The sequence below is a fragment of the Cervus elaphus genome, chromosome 20, assembly GCF_910594005.1.
Source record: "Cervus elaphus chromosome 20, mCerEla1.1, whole genome shotgun sequence".
In the NCBI taxonomy this organism is placed as follows: Eukaryota; Metazoa; Chordata; class Mammalia; order Artiodactyla; family Cervidae; genus Cervus; species Cervus elaphus.
The window spans coordinates 100730506-100754609 of NC_057834.1; the positions used below are offsets into that span (position 1 = coordinate 100730506).

At 37.3% G+C, this 24104-nt stretch overlaps 1 protein-coding gene across 4 annotated transcripts in view; it reads right to left on the reverse strand.

The window, feature by feature from the left end:
• The window catches only part of LEPR (leptin receptor), a 91481-nt gene that overhangs the window by 46140 nt on the left and 21237 nt on the right, over window positions 1–24104 (reverse strand). For all 4 annotated transcript variants that reach the window (XM_043876763.1, XM_043876765.1, XM_043876766.1 and 1 more), the window contains 3 exons: window positions 20572–20901; window positions 18270–18393; window positions 52–260 (listed from right to left, as the gene is read on the reverse strand). In XM_043876763.1, coding sequence (XP_043732698.1) covers window positions 52–260; window positions 18270–18393; window positions 20572–20901 — 663 coding nt within the window. The remainder of the gene's footprint in view (window positions 1–51; window positions 261–18269; window positions 18394–20571; window positions 20902–24104) is intronic.

The window sequence follows — 24104 nt, forward strand, 5'->3', positions numbered from 1 at the left end:
TGTTTATATGACTGATGTTTAAAGATATTATCTTTCTTAGGCACAACTTACCAACATTAATGGGCTGAGCTGACATTGGAGGTGAGGGAAAAACGACTCCACCAGATGTGATTTTCAAATACATAAGAAGGGTGCTATTGAGTTTGGCTGTCGGCACGGGCACACGACATTCACAATACTCATGAACACTGCAGTTGCACTGAACAATCTGAAAACCGTCTGTCTGGGGGAGCAGAGGTGATTCTTCTAGCACGTCAAGCCTACATGAGAAAAGAAGAGCTATGTATTAACATAGATGTGAAAGCACTAGATATATTTAAAATGTAGGACACAAAATCCAAATTGAGGTAAACTGTTTTGCACACCCAGCCTAAAGAGCTTCTGGGGGAAAAAAGCTACATTATAGCAGAGACACAAAGATAAGGGTTAAAGCAAGTTAGCAATCAATATAAGTTAGAATCAATAAATCAAGTTAGAAATAATATAAGCAAGAAGACAATGAGGCAACAGTGAAGTTCTGAAAGAAAAATTGTGATTTTTAAATCCCATATTCAAGACAAATATCTTTCAAAATAAACATGTAATAAAGGCTTTTTACAGACACACCAAAATGGAAAGAATTTATCATTAATCAAACTTGCAAAAACTTCCTTTAGAGAAAAAAAATGCTGAAGGAAGTCTTTCGGACAAAAAGAAAATGACAGTAAATAGAAGTCTGGTTCCACACAAAGAAATGAAATTTAACTTAAAGGATAAATATTTATTGACTAATTAAAGCAAAAATAATAACCATAAAGTGTGGGGTTTATAACATAGGTAGAAATAAAATGTATGACATTAATACCAAACTTGGCAAAAGGGGAGATATGTAAGTATACAGCTATTACTTTCTTCCATTATACATGTAGTGGTGAAATGTCAGTTGGAGGTATAACATAAGTTCGACTATATTAAGTTAAAGACCTATATTCTAAATCCTAAAGCCACCGCTAAAATAATAAAACAAGAAATCACAGCTAATAAGCTACAATAATCAAGCCAAAGGAGTATGAATGTAAAGAGAAAAAAATAGATTAATGGAACAAAAGAAACCAACACCTATATGGACAATTAATTTTCTACAAAGGTACAAAAGCAATTCTGTGGAGAAAGAGTAATCTTTTCAATAAATTGTGCTGAAACAGTGGGATATCTATATGCCCCCCTTCACACAAAAATTCAACTTTAATCCACACCTCACATAAGATTCAAAAATTAATTCAAAATAGATCATTAATCTAAATGCAGAATTTAAAGCTATGAATCAGAAGAAACTGTGGGGAAAAAATTTGTGACTTTGTTTTAAGTAATAATTTCTTAGATGCAACACAAAAGCATGAGTTACAAGATGACAAATTGATAATTGGATTTTTATCAACATTAAAAACTTCTGTTCTTCAAAAGATACTATGAAAGATAAAAAGATAACAAAAGGGTCAATCAAAAAATGGGCAGAAGATATAAACAGACATTTCACCAATGAAGACATAGAGATGGCCAAAAAACACATGAAAAGAGGCTCAACATCATTAATTATTAGAGAAATGCAAAGTATTTGATTAAGATACTGGTTACAAAGGTGAACATACTTCTCAAAATTCATCAACCTTATATTTAAGGTGCATTTTATTACATGTAAATTTTACCTTAAAATAAAAATACTGTGCCAAAAAAAGTGTTTTTGAAAACTTCAAAATGCTATACACTCAAAATTCCATTTCGAATTGAAGGTAGAATGACTTAGCACTTTCAACTTCACCTAAACCTTTAAACAATTCCAATAAAATGTGATTTTTAAAAATATCACACCATGGCTTCTATGTGTTTTTCAAATATTAAAATAAAAGCTTTTATCAAGAGTATGGAACAAATTAAATAAATGCAGTATTTTATGTCAGAAATAGGCTTGCAGCTTGTATTATGCTTTGACTGAAAAACTTCCGAATTTTAAGGCAAAAAAGAACTGAACAGAAAACATATTCCCCACTAATAATTTTTAAGAGGAAATTCTGGTGATTTTTTTCTTTTTTAAAACAAAAAGTTAGAATTATACTCTTACTTTAGATGGTCTCACCAATGCCATATTTTTCTAAATACAGTTGATATTTGTAAAATAGGGCTGATTCCTAAAGAGATTAACTCTGTGGTTTCTCTACCATTTCACTGCTGTGTTCTATTTAATCAATCTCATTTTCATGTACTTTATAATTTCAGTATACACAAAAATATGCATAGTATATATTCATAATAATGATATATAATGATTATGTATTATAGAGTACATGTACTGCACAATATATATCATAGTATTTCATAATTTGTAGGGTTTTTAGTAAAAATCTCCACACAGTAATTTCCCAACTCACTCCAACAGATAACCCATCATGAAACTCAGGGGTGAGGAAACTGTATCCCACAAGCCAAATACAATTGCTTTTGTACAGCCTATGAGCTAAGAAGCATTTCTTACATTATCTACTGGTTTTAAAAAAGAAGGAAGAATATCCCACAATCATGGAAATTATATAAAATTCACATTTCAGTGTCCATAAACACAGTCAGGCTCATTCATTAACTAACTCATTCATTAGTAACTATGACTACAAGGTTGTGATACAGAGAGTAAAGCCTAAAATATTTATTATCTTCACCTTTAAGAAAAGAGATTTTCTATCCCAGCTATAGGCCAAAAACATTTTGCACTCCCTGCTGGTAACTACCAGTATACCAGACCACCTGACCTACCTCTTGAGAAATCTGTCTGCAGGTCAGGAAGCAACAGTTAGAACTGGACATGGAACAATAGACTGGTTCCAAATAGGAAAAGGAGTATGTCAAGGCTGTATATTGTCACCCTGCTTATTTAACTTCTATGCAGAGTACATCATGAGACATGCTGGACTGGAGGAAGCACAAGCTGGAATCAAGATTGCCGGGAGAAATATCAATAACCTCAGACATGCAGATGACACCACCCTTATGGCAGAAAGTGAAGAAGAACTAAAGAACCTCTTGATGAAAGTGAAAGAGGAGAATGAAAAAGTTGTCTTAAAGCTCAACATTCAGAAAACTAAGATCATGGCATCTGGTCCCATCACTTCATGGGAAATAGATGGGGAAACAGTGGAAACAGTCTCAGACTTTATTTTTTGGGACTCCAAAATCACTGCAGATGGAGACTACACCCATGAAGTTAAAAGACGTTTACTCCTTAGAAGAAAAGTTTTGACCAACCTAGACAGCATATTAAAAAGAAGAGACATTACTTTGCCAAAAAGGGGGTCTAGTCAAGGCTATGGTTTTTCCAGTGGTCATGTATGGATGTGAGAGTTGGACTATAAAGAAACCTGAGTGCTGAAAAACAGATGCTTTTGAACTGTGGTGTTGGAGGAGACTCTGAGAGTCCCCTGGACTGCAAGGAGATCCAACCAGTCCATCCTAAAGGAAATCAGTCCTGAATATTCACTGGAAGGACTGATGTTGAAGCTGAAACTCCAATACTTTGACCACCTCATTCATTTGAAAAGACCTTGATGCTGGGAAAGATTAAAGATGGGAGGAGAAGGGGATGACAGAGAATGAGATGGTTGGATGGCATCATGGACTTAATGGACATGAGTTTGAGTAAACTCCAGGAGCTGGTGATGGACAGGGAGGCCTGGTGTGCTGCAGTCCATGGGGCCACAAAGAGTCAGACTCGACTGGGCGACTGAACTGAACTGGTGACTACTTGATGAAAAAAGGACTCAAAAATATAGAAACCACATTAAATATATCATCAAATTTCACTATTTAGCATAATATACTGAACTGAACTGAACTGATAAAGCACACAAAACACCTTGAGGATCACTATCTACATCAATTTTTCAAACCACTTTATGAGGGAACTCATATCACCTATTTTACAAGTAAAAAAACTGAGGCTCAGAGAGAACATGGACTGGAATTCATCTTAAGTCTCATGCTTCCATGTTCAGTACTCAATTCATTACATCCAAGATGCCTTATAATCACAAGTTAAGTTCACTGTTACCATTATCATTTTACTTAAGGGATTAATAAAGATTTTAATGGCCACAACTAAAGAATAAATATAATCTGAATTGTTAATATTTCAAAAATCAAAAATTAGAAAATTACAGAATTATTTTGAATTATTTTTTCCTTGAGGAAAACATTAGATATTTCTCACATTTATTAGAGTAGAAGTTTTTCCAAGTTTGTGTGAAACCTGGACTATACAGCCTTGTTACGTCTCAAAGTAAACATAAGAACTTCTTTTATCTTCCAAAAGATTTTTTAAAGTTTTAAGTATTTACTTACATCAAATGATATTTGAAGGACTTCCCTGGTGGCCCAGTGGTTAAGAATACACCTGCCAATGTAGGGGACATGGGTTCAATCCCTGACCTGGGAAGATTCTACATCCCATGGGGCAACTAAGCCCGTGAGCCACAACTACTGAAGCCCTCATGCTCTAGAGCCCGTGACCTACAACAACAGAAGCCTCCACTCACCACAGCTAGAGAAAGCCCACACATAGCAGCAAAGACCCAGCACAGCCAAAAATAAAATAAATAAATAAATAAAATCATTTCAAACAAGAAAACAGAGTTTTAAAAGGTACTTTAAAATTTTGATAATACTACTTTTAAATTATCAAAATTTCAAAGTAGTGTAAATCAAAATGGGGATCAAATTTTTAAAATAAGCAAGCAATACAATTGGCTTAAAATAATCAAAACTTAAGAATTTCTGACATTCTTGAAAAATGTTTATGCAGCAAAATATTTTATGCATTGCCAGTACTCACATACATAAATTTAGTGCCACTATTTATTTAATCCCTCTATATATGAATAAACTACACTTGCAAATGAAAATAATAAAAAAGTTGTCAAATAAATTTTAAATTTGGTTTCCTTGCAAATTTCACAATTAGGGCAGTATTTCTACTCAGAAGCTAGATATATAATTAGTACTGAAATTTCACCTTTTACTCACAGTGGTTTATAGAAAGCACATCCTATCCTCTGACTTTGGTCATGTTACTTATTCCCCCCAAAATTTTTCTATGAATATTTTAAAACTTCTCTGAGAAAGATCTACACTGAATTATTATGGGAGTAACACCAAATGAGTGCTCTTTACTGTGACATAAACTGAGAGCAAAACATAGTCGGCGAACCATAAAATGAATTGGAAAATTTAGCATTAGTTTTGTGAATAATTTAATCAAGTCACATTTTAAATCTCAGACTGGTAACCTATACAAATGTTACTCCCAAAAATCTACTTTACCCATCACAAGGAATTTCAAAAAACAGTTTAGCATCCCAGACTAGTTTCATCATAAAAATCACCTGGAGCCTCGTTAAAACTAGATTCCTGGACCCTCCATGGAATTCAGCATATCTGGGTCCAAGGAATCTGTGTTTAGTAAGTGTTATAGATCAGAGGCTCTCATAATATGGTTCCCAAGCCAATAATATTAGCATCATCTGTAACTTGATAGAAATGCAAACCCAGCCCAGACCTTATGAATTAGGTCCAGGTGAGAAGCTGACAAATTTCATCAAGGAGACAAATTTAAGAAGCATTCTGTATAAAACAAAGTACTTCTCAGTTGTACGATATTACCAAACAAATGGAAAATCAACAAGGATGAGATGGAGGGAGAAAAAAATAAAAAAGGAATACAAACAAAAGCAAAGGGATCTAAATATATATCAAGTTAACAACATAACCACATGAAGTAGAAGGTGAGGGGATATCCTAGTTAACTAGACAGTATTTCGATCATGTAATCTTTGTCATTAGCAAAGACAAAATGAGTCAACACAAAACTGTACTCTGGTTACCCTGCTTGTTTCCTACAGCAGTATGGCTTCAGTTCAGTTGCTCAGTCGTGTCCAACTCTTTGTGACCCCATGAATCGCAGCACGCCAGGCCTCCCTGTCCATCACCAACTTCCGGAGTTTACGCAAACTCATGCCCATTGAGTTGGTGACGCCATCCAGCCATCTCATCCTCTGTCATCCCCTTCTCCTCCTGCCCCCAATCCCTCCCAGCATCAGGATCTTTTCCAATGAGTCAACTCTTCGCATGAGGTGGCCAAAGTACTGGAGTTTCAGCATAAGCATCAGTCCTTCCAATGAACACCCAGGACTGATATCCTTTAGGATGGACTGGTTGGATCTCCTTGCAGTCCAAGGGACTCCCAAGAGTCTTCTCCAACACCACAGTCCAAAACCATCAATTCATCGGTTCTCAGCTTTCTTCACATCCAACTCTCACATCCATACATGACCACCGGAAAAACCATAGCCTTGACTAGACCCCCTTTTTGGCAAAGTAATGTCTCTGCTTTTCAATATGCTATCTAGGTTGGTCATAACTTTCCTTCCAAGGAGTAAGCGTCTTTTAACTTCATGGCTGCAGTCACCATCTGCAGTGATTTTGGAGTCCCCCAAAATAAAGTCTGACACTGTTTCCACTGTTTCCCCATCTATTTCCCATGAAGTGATGGGACCAGATGCCATGATCTTAGTTTTCTGAATGTTTAGCTTTAAGCCAACTTTTTCACTCTCCTCTTTCACTTTCACCAAGAGGCTTTTTAGTTCCTCTTCACTTTCTGTCATAAGGGTGGTGTCATCTGCATATCTAAGGTTATTGATATTTCTCCCGGCAATCTTGATTCCAGCTTGTGCTTCTTCCAGCCCAGCATTTCTCATGATGTACTCTGCATAAAAGTTAAATAAGCAGGGTAACAATATACAGCCTTGACGAACTCCTTTTCCTATTTGGAACCAGTCTGTTGTCCATGTCCAGTTCTAACTGTTGCTTCCTGACCTGAATATAGGTTTCTCTAGAGGCAGGTCAGGTGGTCTGGTATTCCCATCTCTTGAAGAATTTTCCACAGTTTGTGGTGATCCACATAGTCAAAGGCTTTGGCATAGTCAATCAAGCAGAAATAGATGTTTTTCTGGAACTCTCCTGCTTTTTTGATGATCCAGCGGATGTTGACAACTTAGCTATTCCAAAATTACTTTGTGTGTATTTTAGGACTAAACAACTAGGGTAATATATTGTTGGAAAAGGAGGCAAGATTTCTCACTTCTAGAAAAAGTTGTTTGTTGTTCACTGACTAAGTCATGTCCAATTCTTTGTGACCCCATGGACTGCAGCACACCAGGCTACTCTGTCCTTCACTATCTCCTGGAGTTTGTTCAAACTCATGTCTATTAAGTCGGTGATGCCATCTAACCATCTCATTTTCTGTTGCCCGCTTTCTCTGCCTGCCCTCAATCTTTGCCAGCCTAAGGGTCTTTTCCAATGAGTCGGCTCTTCACAACAGGTGGACAAAGTATTGGAGCTTCAGCTTCAGCATCAGTACTTCCAGTGAGTATTCAGGGTTGATTTCCTTTAGAATTGACTGGTTGGATCTCCTTGCTGTCCAAGGGACTCTCAAGAGCTTCTCCAGCACCACAATTCAAAGGCACCAAATCTTCAGCACTCAGCCTTGTTTATGGTCCAACTCTCACATCCATACATGACTACTGGAAAAACTACAGCTTTGACTAGACAGACCTTTGTCGGCAAAGTAATGTCTCTGCTTTTTAATATGCTATCTAGGTTTGTCATAGCTTTTCTTCCAAGGAGCAAGCATCTTTTAATTTCATGGCTGCAGTCACCATCTGCAGTGATTGTGGAGCCCAAGAAATAAAGTTTGTCACTGTTTCCATTGCTTCCCCATCAATTTGTTGTGAAGTGATGCAACCAGATGCCATGATCTTGGTTTTTTGAATATTGAGTTTTAAACCAGCTTGTTCACTCTCTTCTTTCACTTTCATCAAGAAGTTCTTTAGTTCTTCTTCATTTCTGCTATAAGGGTGGTGTCATCTGTGTATCTGAGGTTATTGATATTTCTCCTGGCAATCTTGATTCCAGCTCGTGCTTCATCCAACCTGGCATTTCGCATGGTGTACTCTGCATATAAATTAAATAAGCAGGGTGACAATATACAGCCTTGACATACTCCTTTCCCAATATGGAACCAGTCCGTTCTTCCATGTCTGGGTCTAACTGTTACTTCTTGACCTGCACACAGATCTCTCAGGAGGCAGGTAAGGTGGTCTGGTATTCCCATCTTTTGAAGAATTTGCCAGTTTGCTGTGATCTACACAGTAAAGTAATGCTCAAAATTCTCCAAGCCAGGCTTCAGTAATATGTGAACTGTGAACTTCCAGATGTTCAAGCTGGTTTTAGAAAGGGAGAGGAACCAGAGATCAAATTGCCAACATCCGCTGGATCATCAAAAAAGCAAGAGAGTTCCAGAAAAACATCTATTTCTGCTTGATTGACTATGCCAAAGCCTTTGACTATGTGGATCACAATAAACTGTAGAAAATTCTTCAAGAGATGGGAATACCAGACCACCTGACCTACCTCTTGAGAAACCCGTATGCAGGTCAGGAAGCAACAGTTAGAACTGGACATGGAACAACAGACTGGTTCCAAATAGGAAAAGGAGTTCGTCAAGGCTGTATATTGTCACCCTGCTTATTTAACTTATATGCCGAGTACATCATGAGAAATGCTGGGCTGGAAGAAGCACAAGCTGGAATCAAGATTGCCGGGAGAAATATCAATAACCTTAGATATGCAGATGACACCACCCTTATGACAGAAAGTGAAGAGGAACTAAAAAGCCTCTTGGTGAAAGTGAAAGAGGAGAATGAAAAAGTTGGCTTAAAGCTAAACATTCAGAAAACTAAGATCATGGCATCTGGTCCCATCACTTCATGGGAAATAGATGGGGAAACAGTGGAAACAGTGTCAGACTTTATTTTGGGGGACTCCAAAATCACTGCAGATGGTGACTGCAGCCATGAAGTTAAAAGACGCTTACTCCTTGGAAGGAAAGTTATGACCAACCTAGATAGCATATTGAAAAGCAGAGACATTACTTTGCCAACAAAGGTCCGTCTAGTCAAGGCTATGGTTTTTCTAGTGGTCATGTATAGATGTGAGAGTTGGACTATGAAGAAAGTTGAGCGCCGAAAAATTGATGGTTTTGGACTGTGGTGTTGGAGAAGACTCTTGGGAGTCCCTTGGACTGCAAGGAGATCCAACCAGTCCATCCTAAAGGAGATCAGTCCTGGGTGTTCATTGGAAGGACTGACGATGAAGCTGAAACTCCAGTACTTTGGCCACCTCATGCGAAGAGCTGACTCATTGGAGAAGACCCTAATGCTGGGAGGGATGGGGGCAGGAGGAGAAGGGGATGACAGAGGATGAGATGGCTGGATGGCGTCACCAACTCGATGGGCATGAGTTTGGGTAACTTCCAGGAGTTGGTGATGGACAGGGAGGCCTAGCGTGCTGTGATTCATGGGGTCACAAAGAGTTGGACACGACTGAGAGCCTGAACTGAACTTTGAACACAGTCAAAGACTTTGGCATAATCAATGAAGCAGAAGTAGATATTTTTCTGGAATTCTCTTACTTTTTCAATGATTCAACAGATATTGGCAATTTAATCTCTGGTTCCTCTGCCTTTTCTAAAATCAGCTTGAACATCTGAAAGTTCATGGTTCATGTATTGTTGAAGCCTGGCTTGGAGAATTCTGAGCATTACTTTGCTAGCACATAAGATGAGTTCGATTGTGCGGTAGTTTGAACATTCTTTCGCATTGCCCGTCTTTGGGATTCAAATGAAAACTGACATTTTACAGTCCTGTGGCCACTGCTGAGTTTTACAAATTGGCTGACATATTAAGTGCATCACTTTCACAGCATCATCTTTTAGGATTTGAAATAGCTCAACTGGACTTTCATTACCTCCACTAGTTTTGTGCATAGTGATTCTTCCTAAGGCCCACTTGACTTCACATTCCAGGATGTCTGGCTTGAGGTGAGTGGTCACACCATCATGGTTATCCGGGTCATGAAGATCTTTTTTGTATAGTTCTTCTGTGTATTCTTGCCACCTGTTCTCAATATCTTCTGCTTCTGTTAGGTCCATGCCATTTCTGTCCTTTATTGTGCCCATCTTTCCATGAAATGTTCCCTTGCTATCTCTAATTTTCTATAAGAGATCTCTAATCTTTCCCATTCTATTGTTTTCCTCTATTTCTTCGCATGGATCACTGAGGAAGGCTTTCTTATTACTCCTTGCTATTCTTTGAAACTCTACATTCAAGTGGGTATATCTTTCCTTTTCTCCTTTGCCTTTTAACAAGAACTCTCCAAATATCTTTATAAGAAACTAATTACTCCTGGCCCTTTGTGACTTCTGGGAGTTCCTTAGCTTACAGTTCTAGTAACTTCTTTTTCAAGAAGTTTTCTTTCCCAAGATCATGGATGGACTGGTATTTAGACAAAGAATCAAGGCAACCCCAATGCTAATTCCCAAAGAAAGGCAATCCCAAAGAATGCTCAAATTGCACATGCTAGTAAAGTAATGCTCAAAATTCTTCAAACCAGGCTTCAACAATACATGAACCGTGAACTTCTAGATGTTCAAGTTGGTTTTAGAAAAGGCAGAGGAACCAGAGATCAAATTGCCAACACCCATTGGATTATCAAAAAAACAAGAGAGTTCCAGAAAAACATCTATTTCTGCTTTATTGACTATGCCAAACCTTTGACCGTGTGAATCACCACAAACTGTGGAAAATTCTGAAAGAGACAGATGAGCATACCAGATCACCTGACCTGCCTCTTGAGAAATCTATACAGGTCAGGAAGCAACAGTTAGAACTGGACATGGAACAACAGATTGGTTCCAGATAGGGAATGGAGTACACCAAGGCTGTATATTGTTACCTTGCTTATTTAACTTATATGCAGAGTACATCATGAGAAATGCTGGGCTGGATGAAGCACAACCTGGTATCAAGATTGCCAGGAGAAATATCAATAACCTCAGATATGCAAATGACACCACCCTTATGGCTGAAAGTGGATGTGAGGGTTGGACTATAAAGAAAGCTGAGTGCTGAAGAATTGATGCTTTTGAACTGTGGTGTTGGAGAAGACTCTTGAGAGTCCCTTGGACTGCAAGGAGATCCAAACAGTCCATCCTAAAAGAGATCAATCCTGAATGCTCATTGTAAGGACTAATGTTGAAGCTGAAACTCCAATACTTAGGCCACCTAATGTGAAGAACTGACTCACTTGAGAAGACTCTGATGCTGGGAAAGATTGAAGGTAGGAGAAGGGGACAACAGAGGATGAGATGGTTGAATGGCATAACCGACTCAATGGACATGAGTTTGAGTAAACTCTGGGAGCTGGTAATGAATAGGGAGGCCTGGCGTGCTGCAGTCCATAGCATTGCAAAGAGTCAGACTTGACTGAGTGACTGAACTGAACTGAACTGAATGCTAATTCTTCTGTACCTCTCTGCTTTGAGTATTCTGCTCCATTAATCAAGCCCCATTTTACTCTGAACTCTTCTCTCTTGTCTCCTCAGTTCAGCAATATTGTAGGTTTCTGTTTGAGTTCTCCCACCTTGTACCATGTCCTGGAAGTTGCCTCCAGCCCAGAAAACATGAATAATATAGAACTTGCTTTGTTTCCTTCTCTCAGGAATCACTGTTCTGTTTTGACTTTGTCCAGTATCTGAAAATAGATGTTTCTTCTTTTATCAGGTTTTCTAATTATTTATAATGGAGGAGTAATTCCAGAATATATTATTCCCTCATGGCCAGAAGCCACTTTTGTTGACCTTTTTGTATTAACTTCTGAAAATTGTATTCACATAGTTCAAAACTTGGTTTTCTTTAAAAGCAGTAGTGAAACTGGGTAATTACTTGTTGGAAATTTGTGATTAAGGAAATCTATGTTTTAAATGGGAGTTATTGATTTGGTTTAGTATATATAATACATATACCACATTTATGTAATTGAACATTGCTCAGCCATTAAAAGGAATGAAATTGAGTCATTTGTAATGATTTCGATGAAGCTAGAGTCTGTCATACAGGGTGAAGTATGTCAGAGACAGAAAAATAAATATTGTATATTAATGCATATATATGGAATCTAGAAAAATGGTACTGATGAACATACATAGGGCAGGAATAGAGACAGATGTAGAAAATGGACTTGTCGACACAGGAGGGGAAGGAGGGGGTAGGATGAATTGAGAGAGCGGCACTGACATAAATGCACTATCATGTAAAAGAGATAGCTAGGGTGAAGCTGCTATATGGCAGGGAGCTCAGCTCGGTGCTCTGTTATGACCTAAAGGGGTGCGATGGGGAGGTGGGAGGAAGGCTTAAGAGGGAGGAGATATATTTATAATTTGAGTTTATTCACATTGCTGTACAACAGAAACTAACATTGTAAAGTAGTTATACTCCAATTAAAACATAAATTCAAAAGTAAATGAGAGGTATTGCAGCATATGTATTGGCTGAGAGGAAAACTTGATGATGCAGGAACGAGAGGAAATAATTGCAAGAACAAATTCCTTGAGTGACAACAGGGGATGGGACTCAAAACACAGAAGAAAGGGTTCATTTTATATTGGAACACATTAGCAGTTAAAGATGACTAGGAAAACTGCACAGGCACAGACATCAGCAGGCTGTTAGATTTTGGTGAGAAAAGCAAAAATGTGACCTTGAACTCGCACCCCCACTCCTGTTTTCCCAGTGAAAACCAGAAGCAAGATCATCAGTGAGTTTCTCAGGCTCTCTCTAAGGGAAGCCAGCTGCCATAGTGTGATGCGCTCTAGGAGAATCCATGAGACAAAGAACTGAGGGAGGCCTCCTGTCGAAGCCAGGGAGAGACAAAGGCTTGCTGACCAGTGGTCCATGAGGAACTTGGAAGCCGAGGGAGTGAGCTTGCAAACACATCCTCCTAAAATTGAACCTTAAAATAACTGCAGTCCTAGCTGACATCTGCATGGCAGTCTGTGAAAGACATTGAGGCAGATGTCTCCAGATGTTACAGCTTGGTTCCAGACCCATAGAAGCTATGAAATGATGAATGATTTTTGTTTTAGGCCACTAAATTTGGGGTAATTTATTATATGGTATAGATAGCCAAGAAAGATACCAGTACCTGGAAGTGGGGTGCTTCTATAATACCTAAAAATGTGGGTGTGGCTTTCGAACTAGGTGATGGACAGAGGCTGGAAGTATTTGGAGAAGCATGTGGAGAAAGCCTGAAATACCTTGAACAGACTATTGGCAGAAATCTACATTTTAAGGACACTGCCAGTGGTCATGAAAGGAAGTGGGGAATATGTGACTGGAGACTGGAGGAAATGGGATCTTCCTTATGTTGTGGCCGAAAGCTACGTAACACATCTGCAGTTCTGTGGACAGAATAGAAGGTGTCCACTGAACTGGTGATCTCTCTCCAGGCATTTCCAAACAAGTGCTGAAATTGCCTCTTGTTCCTTCTTGCTGCAAGAGGAGAGATATTCCTTGAGAAAGGGCTGTTAGACAAAAGAACTATTAATAGTACTTGAGAGTTGTGAAATTCTCAGCCTCTCCAGTTGGCAAACAATGTTAAAACTAAGAAATGGCTTCTGAGTAAAAATCAACGGGAAGGCAGGGAAGAGCTTAATTCTAAGGGATCTATGGGCTTTTATCTAACGGAGTAAACCCTAGTAAGATTCCCCAAGTGTGATCTTATGAGAGAATTATAGCAGAAACACTTTGGCTTAGACTGAAGGAGGTTGAGGTAATAAAGGGAGTAGGCCTAATATGAGGGATTGGGGGGAAATGGTCAGAGTAGGATCCTTGAAACTGAAATTATAAAAAAGATTCAGCTTATCATCAGTGGCAAGATCCATGAGAAGGGGTGAACTAGATGTGGTGAAAACAAGAAGAGTCAAAATAAAGCTTTCAAGAAACTGAAGACCATCCAGGTGGGTGCTGAAATCACCAAGAATGCTGACAAGAGTGATTCTGAAGAGACAAGGTAAACTAGGTGTTAGCAGTTACAAAAGCCCAAACTCCCTCATGACCCTTGCTTACTTATCCACCTTGATTTCTCATCATTCCCCAGCTTCCCAGCCACACATTTGGGAATTTCAAGTTCTCACATATCTTTATTTGACTGTGTTTTTTTGCAAATGCTCTTCATTCTCTCTGGTTTATTCTTCTCTCCCTCCTTTATAATCTAAACAGATACACCTAGCATATGTTTCTGCAAGTCCCCATATGTATTACATCACAGCATTTTCAAACTTTATGTTCTTTATCTTTACTGTTAGGTCCAAGAGGGCAAGGGTTGAGTCTGAATTGCTTAACGCTGTTCCCTATACTCAGTTTAGTGTCTGATGTACTCATAGGCACTTCACAAAGGAAGAAGATGATTTCCTTTCTAGGTTTAAGAGAAAATTTCAAAATAGCAAATATCTGTTGTAGCTCTCCTTTGGATTCTCTGACAAACATTAATATCTGAGTTCAAACAATGCTTTTCCTTAAGGGACATATTTATAAGGCTTTAAATTCCTTTTAAACAATAGATTTTAGTTCCCTTTAAAAATATATTTACACATGGAAGCATTTGAAAGAGTTCTCTTGTGAATTCTCTAGTGCCTTGGGGAGGTGATTTGGATGAAAAAATTTTCCATAGTAATCATCATTATAGATTTCCTATTCCATAGAGGTTTCATCTGTTATATTGGCCAGTTCTTCCTCCTGAGCTGAAGAGTCTTATTTAAATTATTTGGAGATGTATTGCCCAAAGATGTACACAAAAATAGCATTCAAGCCAGAAACAGCATATGAGAGTTGGTAAAATGGACATACTAACCAAATTATACAGTAAAGAGTGCAAATAAAGTGGCAAATGGGAATTCCCTGGCAGTCCAGTGGTTAAGACTCCACACATCCACTGCAGGGGACCAGGGTTCAATCCTCGGCTGGTGAATAAAGATCCCACACACCACGTGGTATGGCCAAAAATAATAAAAATTATTTCTTTTAATAAGTGGAAAGAAAAAAAAAACCAAGACATTTCTCAAATGGTATGCAATTAGGACAGGTTTTCCTATATTGATATTTTTAAAAACCTGAGTTCAAAATAAAAGAAAGTTGAAAGAATCTACTAAATTCATCATATGAGCAAGTTGAAAAATCTATTTAATATTATAATTTTCTCATTTTTCTGGGTCCATTTAGATGAACAGACCAAAGATCACTTAACTGACTAAAGTTCAAAATCTCAGCTATCGCTAATTTACTATGCAATTTTGAAATGCTCTTATATATTCATATATAATATCTTTCTCATAAAGTGCAGACCTCCAGACATAACGGTGACCTACACATTATAAAATATAAATCCTTACACATGGTCATAGAGCTATCAAACTGGGCACATTACCCTACCTCACTGATAATATTTGAAATTCTCTCGAATGGCACCTAGTGAGATTTTGATCACCACCAAAGTATTCAGACCATCACAAAAATGTACTTCATTGTAATTAGTTTCTCTGAGCTAAAATGTGTTTTGGTTAAATAAAGCAGGAAACTTTATGCCCCAGAGGTCAAATATATCCTCATCAACCACAGTGCTTCCTTTCTTCGCTCAAGACCCAGAAGTTGCAGTGAGTCTCCTTTGCTTTAAGACCAACCCTTCATCTGTGCTCTTTTTCTGGAACTTGCTTATTCAACTATTCACTCTCTGTCACAATATTCAATGTGTCACCTTCTACCATATCTTCAATATTTCTCTCTCTGCTGGGTCATTTTCTATAAACTAAAAGCAAGCTCATTCTTTCCCATTCTTTAGATGTTCTTTGGCTGTGCATTGCCCATTACTCCTCCACCTTCCCCATTTCACTACTCAGCTAGGCTTCTTGGGCCTCTCGAGATTTGCAGTCCAGTCATTTCTGTTGTGGACATTTACCTACTAGCTGCCCCCAGCATCTGCCTGGAAAAGCTCCTCTTCTGTTAGGCTGAAACACTGGCAGATAGATATAGCACATTCTCACCAATCAGATACTCCCATTCAAGACACTGGCCCCAATGAGAACCGCACTCATTAAAGCAGCCGGGGTTTGCAGGGCCTTCTAGACTTATCTAGTGACCAGCATCAAAGGTGAAAATTATCACGCTCAATGTCCAGATGAGACAGCAGGGGGACTCTTATCTGTTCTCCTCCTGCTGCTGCTGCTGCTGCGTCGCTTCAGCCGTGTCCGACTCTGTGCGACCCCCTAGATGGCAGCCCACCAGGCTCCCCCGTCCCTGGGATTCTCCAGGCAAGAACACTGGAGTGGGCTGCCATTTCCTTCTCCGATGAGTGAAAGTGAAAAGTGAAAGTGAAGTGGCTCAGTCCTGTCTGACTCTTCGCGACCCCTAGAGTGACTTTAAAAATTAGTTCGGGGAATCCCCTGGCGGCCCAGTGGTTAGAGACCAGCACTTCCACTGCAGAGGGCGCTGGTCTGCTCCCTGGGCAGGGAACTAAGATCCTGCAAGCCACGTGGCAGGGCCAAAAGAAAAAATCAGTCCAGCAGTTTAACGTAAGTTGTAAGTATTAACTACAGTCTGATAATCAGTAGAAAAATAAGGATGATAGTAGCTTTGGTTCTTCTAAAATTTGTCTTATTTACCTTTACACCAGAAATTTTTCATATTTGGTTATCAGCTCACTCATCCTTGAAATCTCAACGCAGCTGTCTCCTTCCCAGGGAAACCTTCACCCCTCTCTTTTCCCACCAGTACAGTAGACTTCCCCACCTGAGGCTCTCACATCAGTCCTGTGCTCCCACATCAGTAATCACTAAAATTCAAACCCTATTTTGAGACATATTTGTGCATACCTGTCCAAATCACTAACCTATGAATGGCTCAAGAGCAGAGACTATAACTATTCTTTTTTTAAATATAAGACAAATACAATTTCAAAATTAAAAGCATGAGGCGAAACAAAGAATAGTGTTGTGTAAGGTTAATGGGAAAGTATATCAAGAAGATGTAACAGTTATGAACACAGATCTATCCAACTATGGCGTCTATAAATACATAGGACAACATATGGCAAAATAGTGAGAAGAAATATATAAATCAACTATCCCAGTTATTTTAAAAAGTTGAAGTAAAACACACATTTAGTAAAGTGTCTGAATACATCCTTTTTTTGACATCTGTGTTCTTTAAATTTTTTTACTGTGGTAAAATGTACACAACATTTTAAGTGTACACATTTTAAGTGTACAAAATTCAGTGACACTAAGAACATTCACACTGTTGAGTAACCATCTTTACCATTCAACTTCAGAACATTTGTCATCTTCCCAAACTGAAACTCTATACCCATTTAAACAAGAATGCTTCATTACCCCTCCTCTAGTCCCCAGCAGCCATCATTCTGCTTTCTGTCTCTATTCATCTTTATATGGACAGTTTCTAGCACATTGCCCCTTAATTTTTTTTTTTTCTAGGATGCACCATTCTGTTCTCTGATCAGGGCTCGAACCCATGCCACTTGCACTGGGAGCACAGAGTCTTAACTACTGGACCACCAAGGAGGTCCCAATTTACCCCTTATTTATAGCACCTCAATAACAGCAGAACTGAGGGAGGTGAGTAACAACAAATGAGAAAGAATTTTAAAGATTTAAAATTCAAGGACTTCCCTGGATGTCCAGTGGTTAAGACTCCATGTTTCCACTGCATGGGCTGAAGGTTCAGTCCCTGGTTGCAGAACTAACATCCCACATGCCATGCAGCACAGCCAAATAATTTTATTTTAATTCAAATAGGAGTGGTAGGTATTATCACTGGAATTATTAGAAAAAATTGAATGGCCTATTTACTGTAAGAATTGTAAGTATGGCTGTTCAAAACCACTGTTGTGGCTCTCTACCTAGCACAAACATATATTAAGCACATACATTTTCAAGGCAATAAAAAGATCAAATATGAAAGAAAAATCTACCAGAAAAATAAATATAAACTTTCCCCCTTTCTTCAGTCAAATACCTAAGACTCCTGAATTGAGTTTACACTTCTTTGCAAATATATGCCCATCCACATCTACAATGTCTTGCTACCTGAACCAATATGAGGAGAAAAGAGAAAACCTGATGGAGCAGAAAGTTGTACAAAAAACATAGAAATGTACACTGATATAAAAGCAAATATAGGGATAGGAGACCTTTTGTAATCTACTTCTGTATATGGAAGCTCTTGTATTTCAGAAAAAAATTGTGTCATGGGAATGTCCAAATTTATTTATTTGGTACTTACAGAACATATAAAAGATGGACCTTAAGGTCATAATTCTTGAAAGGATTCTTAAACAATGACTCAATATAACAGATGAATAATTTCAAGTCCTCTTTCATCCAGCACTGTATGTTCCAGTTTGCACCTGAATTAAAAATAAACTAAATTAAATCTGAAAAAAAACATTCTGAACAGCCCAATGAAAGGGAAGGGCTAAATTAAATTTACCAGTGTTCTGATACAACTACCACTGTCCATTCTGAGAGAAAAAGAACAAGCTCTAATTGGTCATATGTCTGTGCCCATTTAGTCCCTTTGGCCTTCAGTTTCCTTCTTCATAAAGTAAGAGAATTAAATTCAATTATTGCTTCTCAAATTTTTTTAAATCTTGAACCACTTATGTAGGACAGAAGACCCCAAAACTCACCTCGCTCAGTTCATCCCCACTTTCCAAGAGACAAGAGAACATGAACTATCAAAGTACAGCAAATTGAGTGTAGCATTTCTGTGTCTGCATTAGCAGGAAAGCATGGTGATTCACACTGGAATCACCAATATGATGCACATCTTAAATTTTTGTTATTGTAATATTATAGGCCCCACATACAAATAATGAGAGTATATTTCACTGTATACTGAAAAATTCACCTGACAATGATAAACTATTGGTGATTTGTAATTTAGAAAGCATGCACAGCAACAGCTAAAAATTATGACTAATTTAATACAACACCAAAAGTATCTTAAGCAATACTAACATATTTCCCCATTTGGAGAATTTCTAGCTAGTAGTGACTCTGCATAAGTTGAGCCTTATGAAGTAAATAGCCCATGTGGCAGAAAATTACATGGAAATCCTCAGTAACCACCACTTAACCTAGTAACTTTAGTTACACAAAGTTAAACTCACTAAACTAACTAGTTAATAGCCCTTGCTGCTGCTGCTGCTGCTGCTAAGTCGCTTCAGTTGTGTCCAACTCTGTGATCTACACATAAATTAAAATCTGCAGCATCATAATCATTTCACTTGATAACTGAGAAAAGTACTAACATTTCTGGATCATTTCAAGGCTAGTCACAAGGACCTTCACATTTTAAGTCCATTCTTAATATCTCCAACAATCATTGGAATGGTGAAGTTAAGCTCCCTTACAAATTAAAAAAGTGCTTCATTTAAAATTGAATGCCTAAAGACAGAGACACTAGGAAGTATTACTTCTGACTTGTTTTAAAACTCTGATTTTATTGCCCAGTTATGCTTTATCCTTACTCCTAACCTGATCTCAACAAACTAAGTATTTCTTCCATCTAACCAGTGGTGCTTTGGCACTCCAAGGGACATGCAGCAAAGTTTGGAGATCCGTTTTGATTGTCACCACTGCAGAGTGAGTGTTACAGGCATCAACTGGGTAGAGGCCAGGGATGCTTCTAAACATCCTGGGCTTGAGCTCAGCAGCTCAGTCATGTCCGACTGTTTGCGACCCTATGGACTGTAGCCCGCCAGGCTCCTCTGTCCGTAGGATTCTCCAGGCAAGAATACTGGAGTTGGTTGTCATTTCCTTCTCCAGGGAATCTTCCCAACCCAGGGATCAAATCCATGGCTCCTGTGTCCCCTGCATTGCAGGGGGATTCTTTACCACTGAGCCATTGGCATAACGCACAAAACAGTCCCCCATAACCAAGAATTACCTGGCCCACGATGTCAAAAATTTTGAGGTTGAGAAATTCTGATGAACCCTACATAGAAGTACTATATTGATGTATGCCTTTATTTTCATATTATAGATGTTTATGGTGCGCAGTCAATTGTCTCTGTTCTATTTAGCTCTTCCAGAAGGCTTGGGAGATAATTTTGTTGTTTATATTTCCAGATGCAAAATTATTAATTACATTAGCTACATTCAGTATGCATTACACTTAAACAACAAAAAAAAGTGATTTAAAATATATGCATTGGCTACTGAGATTCCTTACTTGCTTTAGAATTTAATTAATTCAACAGGATTGTCTGCCATTTGATATTTTATCTATTTAAGAAGAATAAGATATACTTTTTTATTTTAAAGCAAATTTAGAAGACTATAAAAATATATCTTAATGTTAAAAAATTCCCTCATTTACATTTTTATTTTCACGGGACATAAAACTGGGGACTTATTAGTTGGGTCACATGATAATTCTCATTTTATTACTAATATAAAATGGTAATATTTGCTCAGAATCACATCCAGAGACATCTATTTCACACAAGTTTCAAAGAATGAAAATATTTTATCCAATATAGTTAAGTAACAACTAATGCTTGGAACATTAAAATACTTACCTGTTTGTTGAAAAACTAAAGAATTTACTGTTGTAACAAATGCCTTCCCTTCAATGTCGTCTGCATATACAGAGCAGTTTTTATCTTCCTCACTCCAAAAGCAACAGTGGAAAGTTGTTCTGGATGATAAGTTAGATAAGTAGGTACCACTTGAATTAAGCTTAGTTTCAACAACTGCCTCATAACGTCCATTCAAATTTGAAGTGTTCTTTGAGATTCCAGGAGGAAAGAGGAAGTCATATGTTGTATTTGATGGCATGCAAGACAACTTAAATTTCCAGGGAGTAATTGGATATGCCAAGTTAAATGCAGTTATTACATAAATAAATTCTGTTAGGACATTTAAAAGACACAGAAAAAAGCAATTAATCATTTTGATTAAGATATCAATAGGAAGTATCTAAGATTAAATGATGTAGTACTCAGTAGTTATTATTAAACTTTCTAAGTGCTCAACCAGTGCCTAATGCATAACTCTGTGCTTCCACTGAACAATGAGCTATATTTAAGAGGGTACATTTATTTATAGAGATAACTTGACTCTTTAGCAACCCTTTATGGAAATTCACACTTCACTTTCCCCATTAATCTAACAACTCATATTTATATTTTACCAAAGGTAAATTACAGCTAAATATTTCAATTTCCTTTTCAAAAAAAAAATAAACTACTCTAACGGACTTCCAGCATAATGGCATCTGGATGTGCAATTACATAAGCGAATATTAAGGTGATGTTTTAAAATTTCTTAAGGAGAATAATGCCAAAATGTTAACACTACTTTCAATGAGTGATTTTAGAAAGGGTTTGTCTTCAACATCAGAACAGCTGGATGATTTCCTGAATATGCCCATGATTCTCCAGATACATGGTATCACGTAAGATATGTCCTTAGTATCCTCCAATAATTGATGAACAATGACAGACTTCTTACAGGAAACATTCACTGCTGATTAAAGATAATGTAACACTCACTCATAAAATTAAGAACAATTTTATAAACCTGCACCCTTACAGAAAACCTTAAAAGTGATACTTGTTTTTTTAAATAATTGTTTGAAAATAAAATAATTAATTCTACATAATTCTTTCTTTTACAAGTTATTCTAATCATCCAACAATTGTATTGCCTCATATACAAAGCAATGCAGAATGGGAATTCTAAGAATTTTGCATGGAGTCTATAGAGTGAGACCTTTGAATGACTATGGTAAATGTTAAAATGTAAGAAAACAGAAATTTTTAAAATCAAGTCACAAAAGTGCTATTCTAAATTACAAAAGTAAAACATGCAAAAATATTCAAATACACAAGTAATGATTCTTTGGTTTCTAGAGCTTTCTATAAATATTAATAGAAATATGTATCAGATATAAAAATTAAGGCAAAAATGACTAACAGGAACTAATATTATTTTTCCCACACTGAACAATTAGATATCATAACATCATCAAAAGTGAATTGTCACTGCAATTGTGATCCTTTGGACTAAATCCTTCCAACATGTGTTTTTGAAATTAGAACTTCTCACTAAAAAGAAATTAGGGTATTTCTTTCATTTTACAAAACAATAAATACTAATTAAAAACATTATATTCTCTAGCTGCACATGGAAGATTCAGTTGACTAAACTGAAATTAGACTAAAATCCTCAAAGTATTTGAAAATTAAAATGTAATAATGAATGTCACATGGTAACTACTGAATCAGCTTAATTAAAAGATGATTCTATTTTGTTTATGTGCTTCCTTTGCAAATGATATTTCTTTCCCAAAAAATGAACCCTAAATGGTAAGGAGTCCAGAATATTCATCTGAAGGCATAAGTTTATGTTATCATATGATATGTATTGTCATATGTTATACAATGAGGTCCCAGACATCTTCTGATTCACAAAACTTGACCAACCACAAACCTTCTGAAAAACCAACGTAAAACACTACCATGGAACCTAATAAAAATTAGAGAATATAGAGAGAATGTTATCTTTCTTTGATAGTCCCTTGTGGTCCAGTTTTTCTGAATTTTGTAACAGTGGGATTATCCTGGATATTTTCTGTAGCTATACAGATGGCTACAATAACAAACAATAGCATGTGTAAGATAGAAGAGTCATAGGAAAGCTTCTCAGGGCATCTTTAAAGACTAGAGTAACCAAAGAGATGCTCAGAACCAGTTGATACAAAGGTAATGGTTGCTGGGGTGGGGGGGAAAGAAGTTTTGTTAAAGACAGCCTGACTTTAATTTCAAAGACTTGGAACACAATCTAAATTAGATGACTTGAGTTTAAAAAAATCAAAATATTTCTAGAATGCTGTAAGAAACCATTGAGAATAGTACAATGGGCAGGTTCAGGGCACTGACCCTCTAAGCAGTGGAAAATCTGCATATAACTTGTAGTTGGCCCTCCCTATACACAGTTCCTCTGTATACACAACTCCTCTGCATCTGCAGATTCAACTAACCTTGGATCATGCAGTACCATGGTATTCACTATTTTAAAAAATCCAAGTGTAAGTGGACCTGAGAAAACCGTATCTATATACTCAAAAGTTACTGGCATTGTGTGACTACTTTCAAACAGAAGCCTGCTATGCTTCACAGAAAGTTAAAACACAAGATTTTAAAAGAATGCTTTCTCTGCAGGATATTCCCGCAATAAGTAGGAGGAAGACCAGTATACATTTAATTTTTGAACATAATCTTCTGGTGGTAGTCAAGGCGGGAATTCCCAAGGCATACACAATCCCTTGATAATATCCCCTTATAACATTTTCTTGTCATTGTTTACCAGAATCATAATGGGGAATGCCATTTAAATGAAATTTCTTTTCCATTTTAGAATAAATCTGTTATTCTATATGATAGCCATTCATTTTAAATATTATCACCAAGTAAACCAGTCCTAGATACAGAGAATTAAAGTTTTGATGATCATCTGATATATATATATATATTTGTAATTTAATAATGCTACATTTGTTAAATAAAATCAAAATATTTAAATGTCATTATACGTTATTTCCAAGTAAAGGAATGGTAACACGTATCTTTGGCAGGAATGCAATCAAATGTGTGTTAATCAGTCGTGTCCGACACTTTGTGACCTCATGGACTGTAGCCCACCAGGTTCCTCTGTCCATGGAATTCTCCAGGCAAGAACATTGGAGTGGGTAGCCATTCCCTTCTCCAGGGATCTTCACAACCCAGGGATCGAACCTGGGTCTTCAGCATGGCAGGCAGATTCTTTACCGTCTGAGCCACCACTTACATATATACTCATGTTAGACTGCAAAAGGCAAAGAGCTTGGAGGAGATTTCACAGTACCTATCAAATTCAAACTTGTGTTTACTACTCAACATACAAATTCCTCTTCAAAAATTAATCTATAGAAATACTCTCCCAAATACACAAAGATGTATGTACATGAATTTCAATGTAGCATTATTTATTACAGAAAAAGAAACGTCTAACAATGGGAATTGTTCAAATAAGCTTATAATATAAGGTACATTCATACAGTTCATTGTTA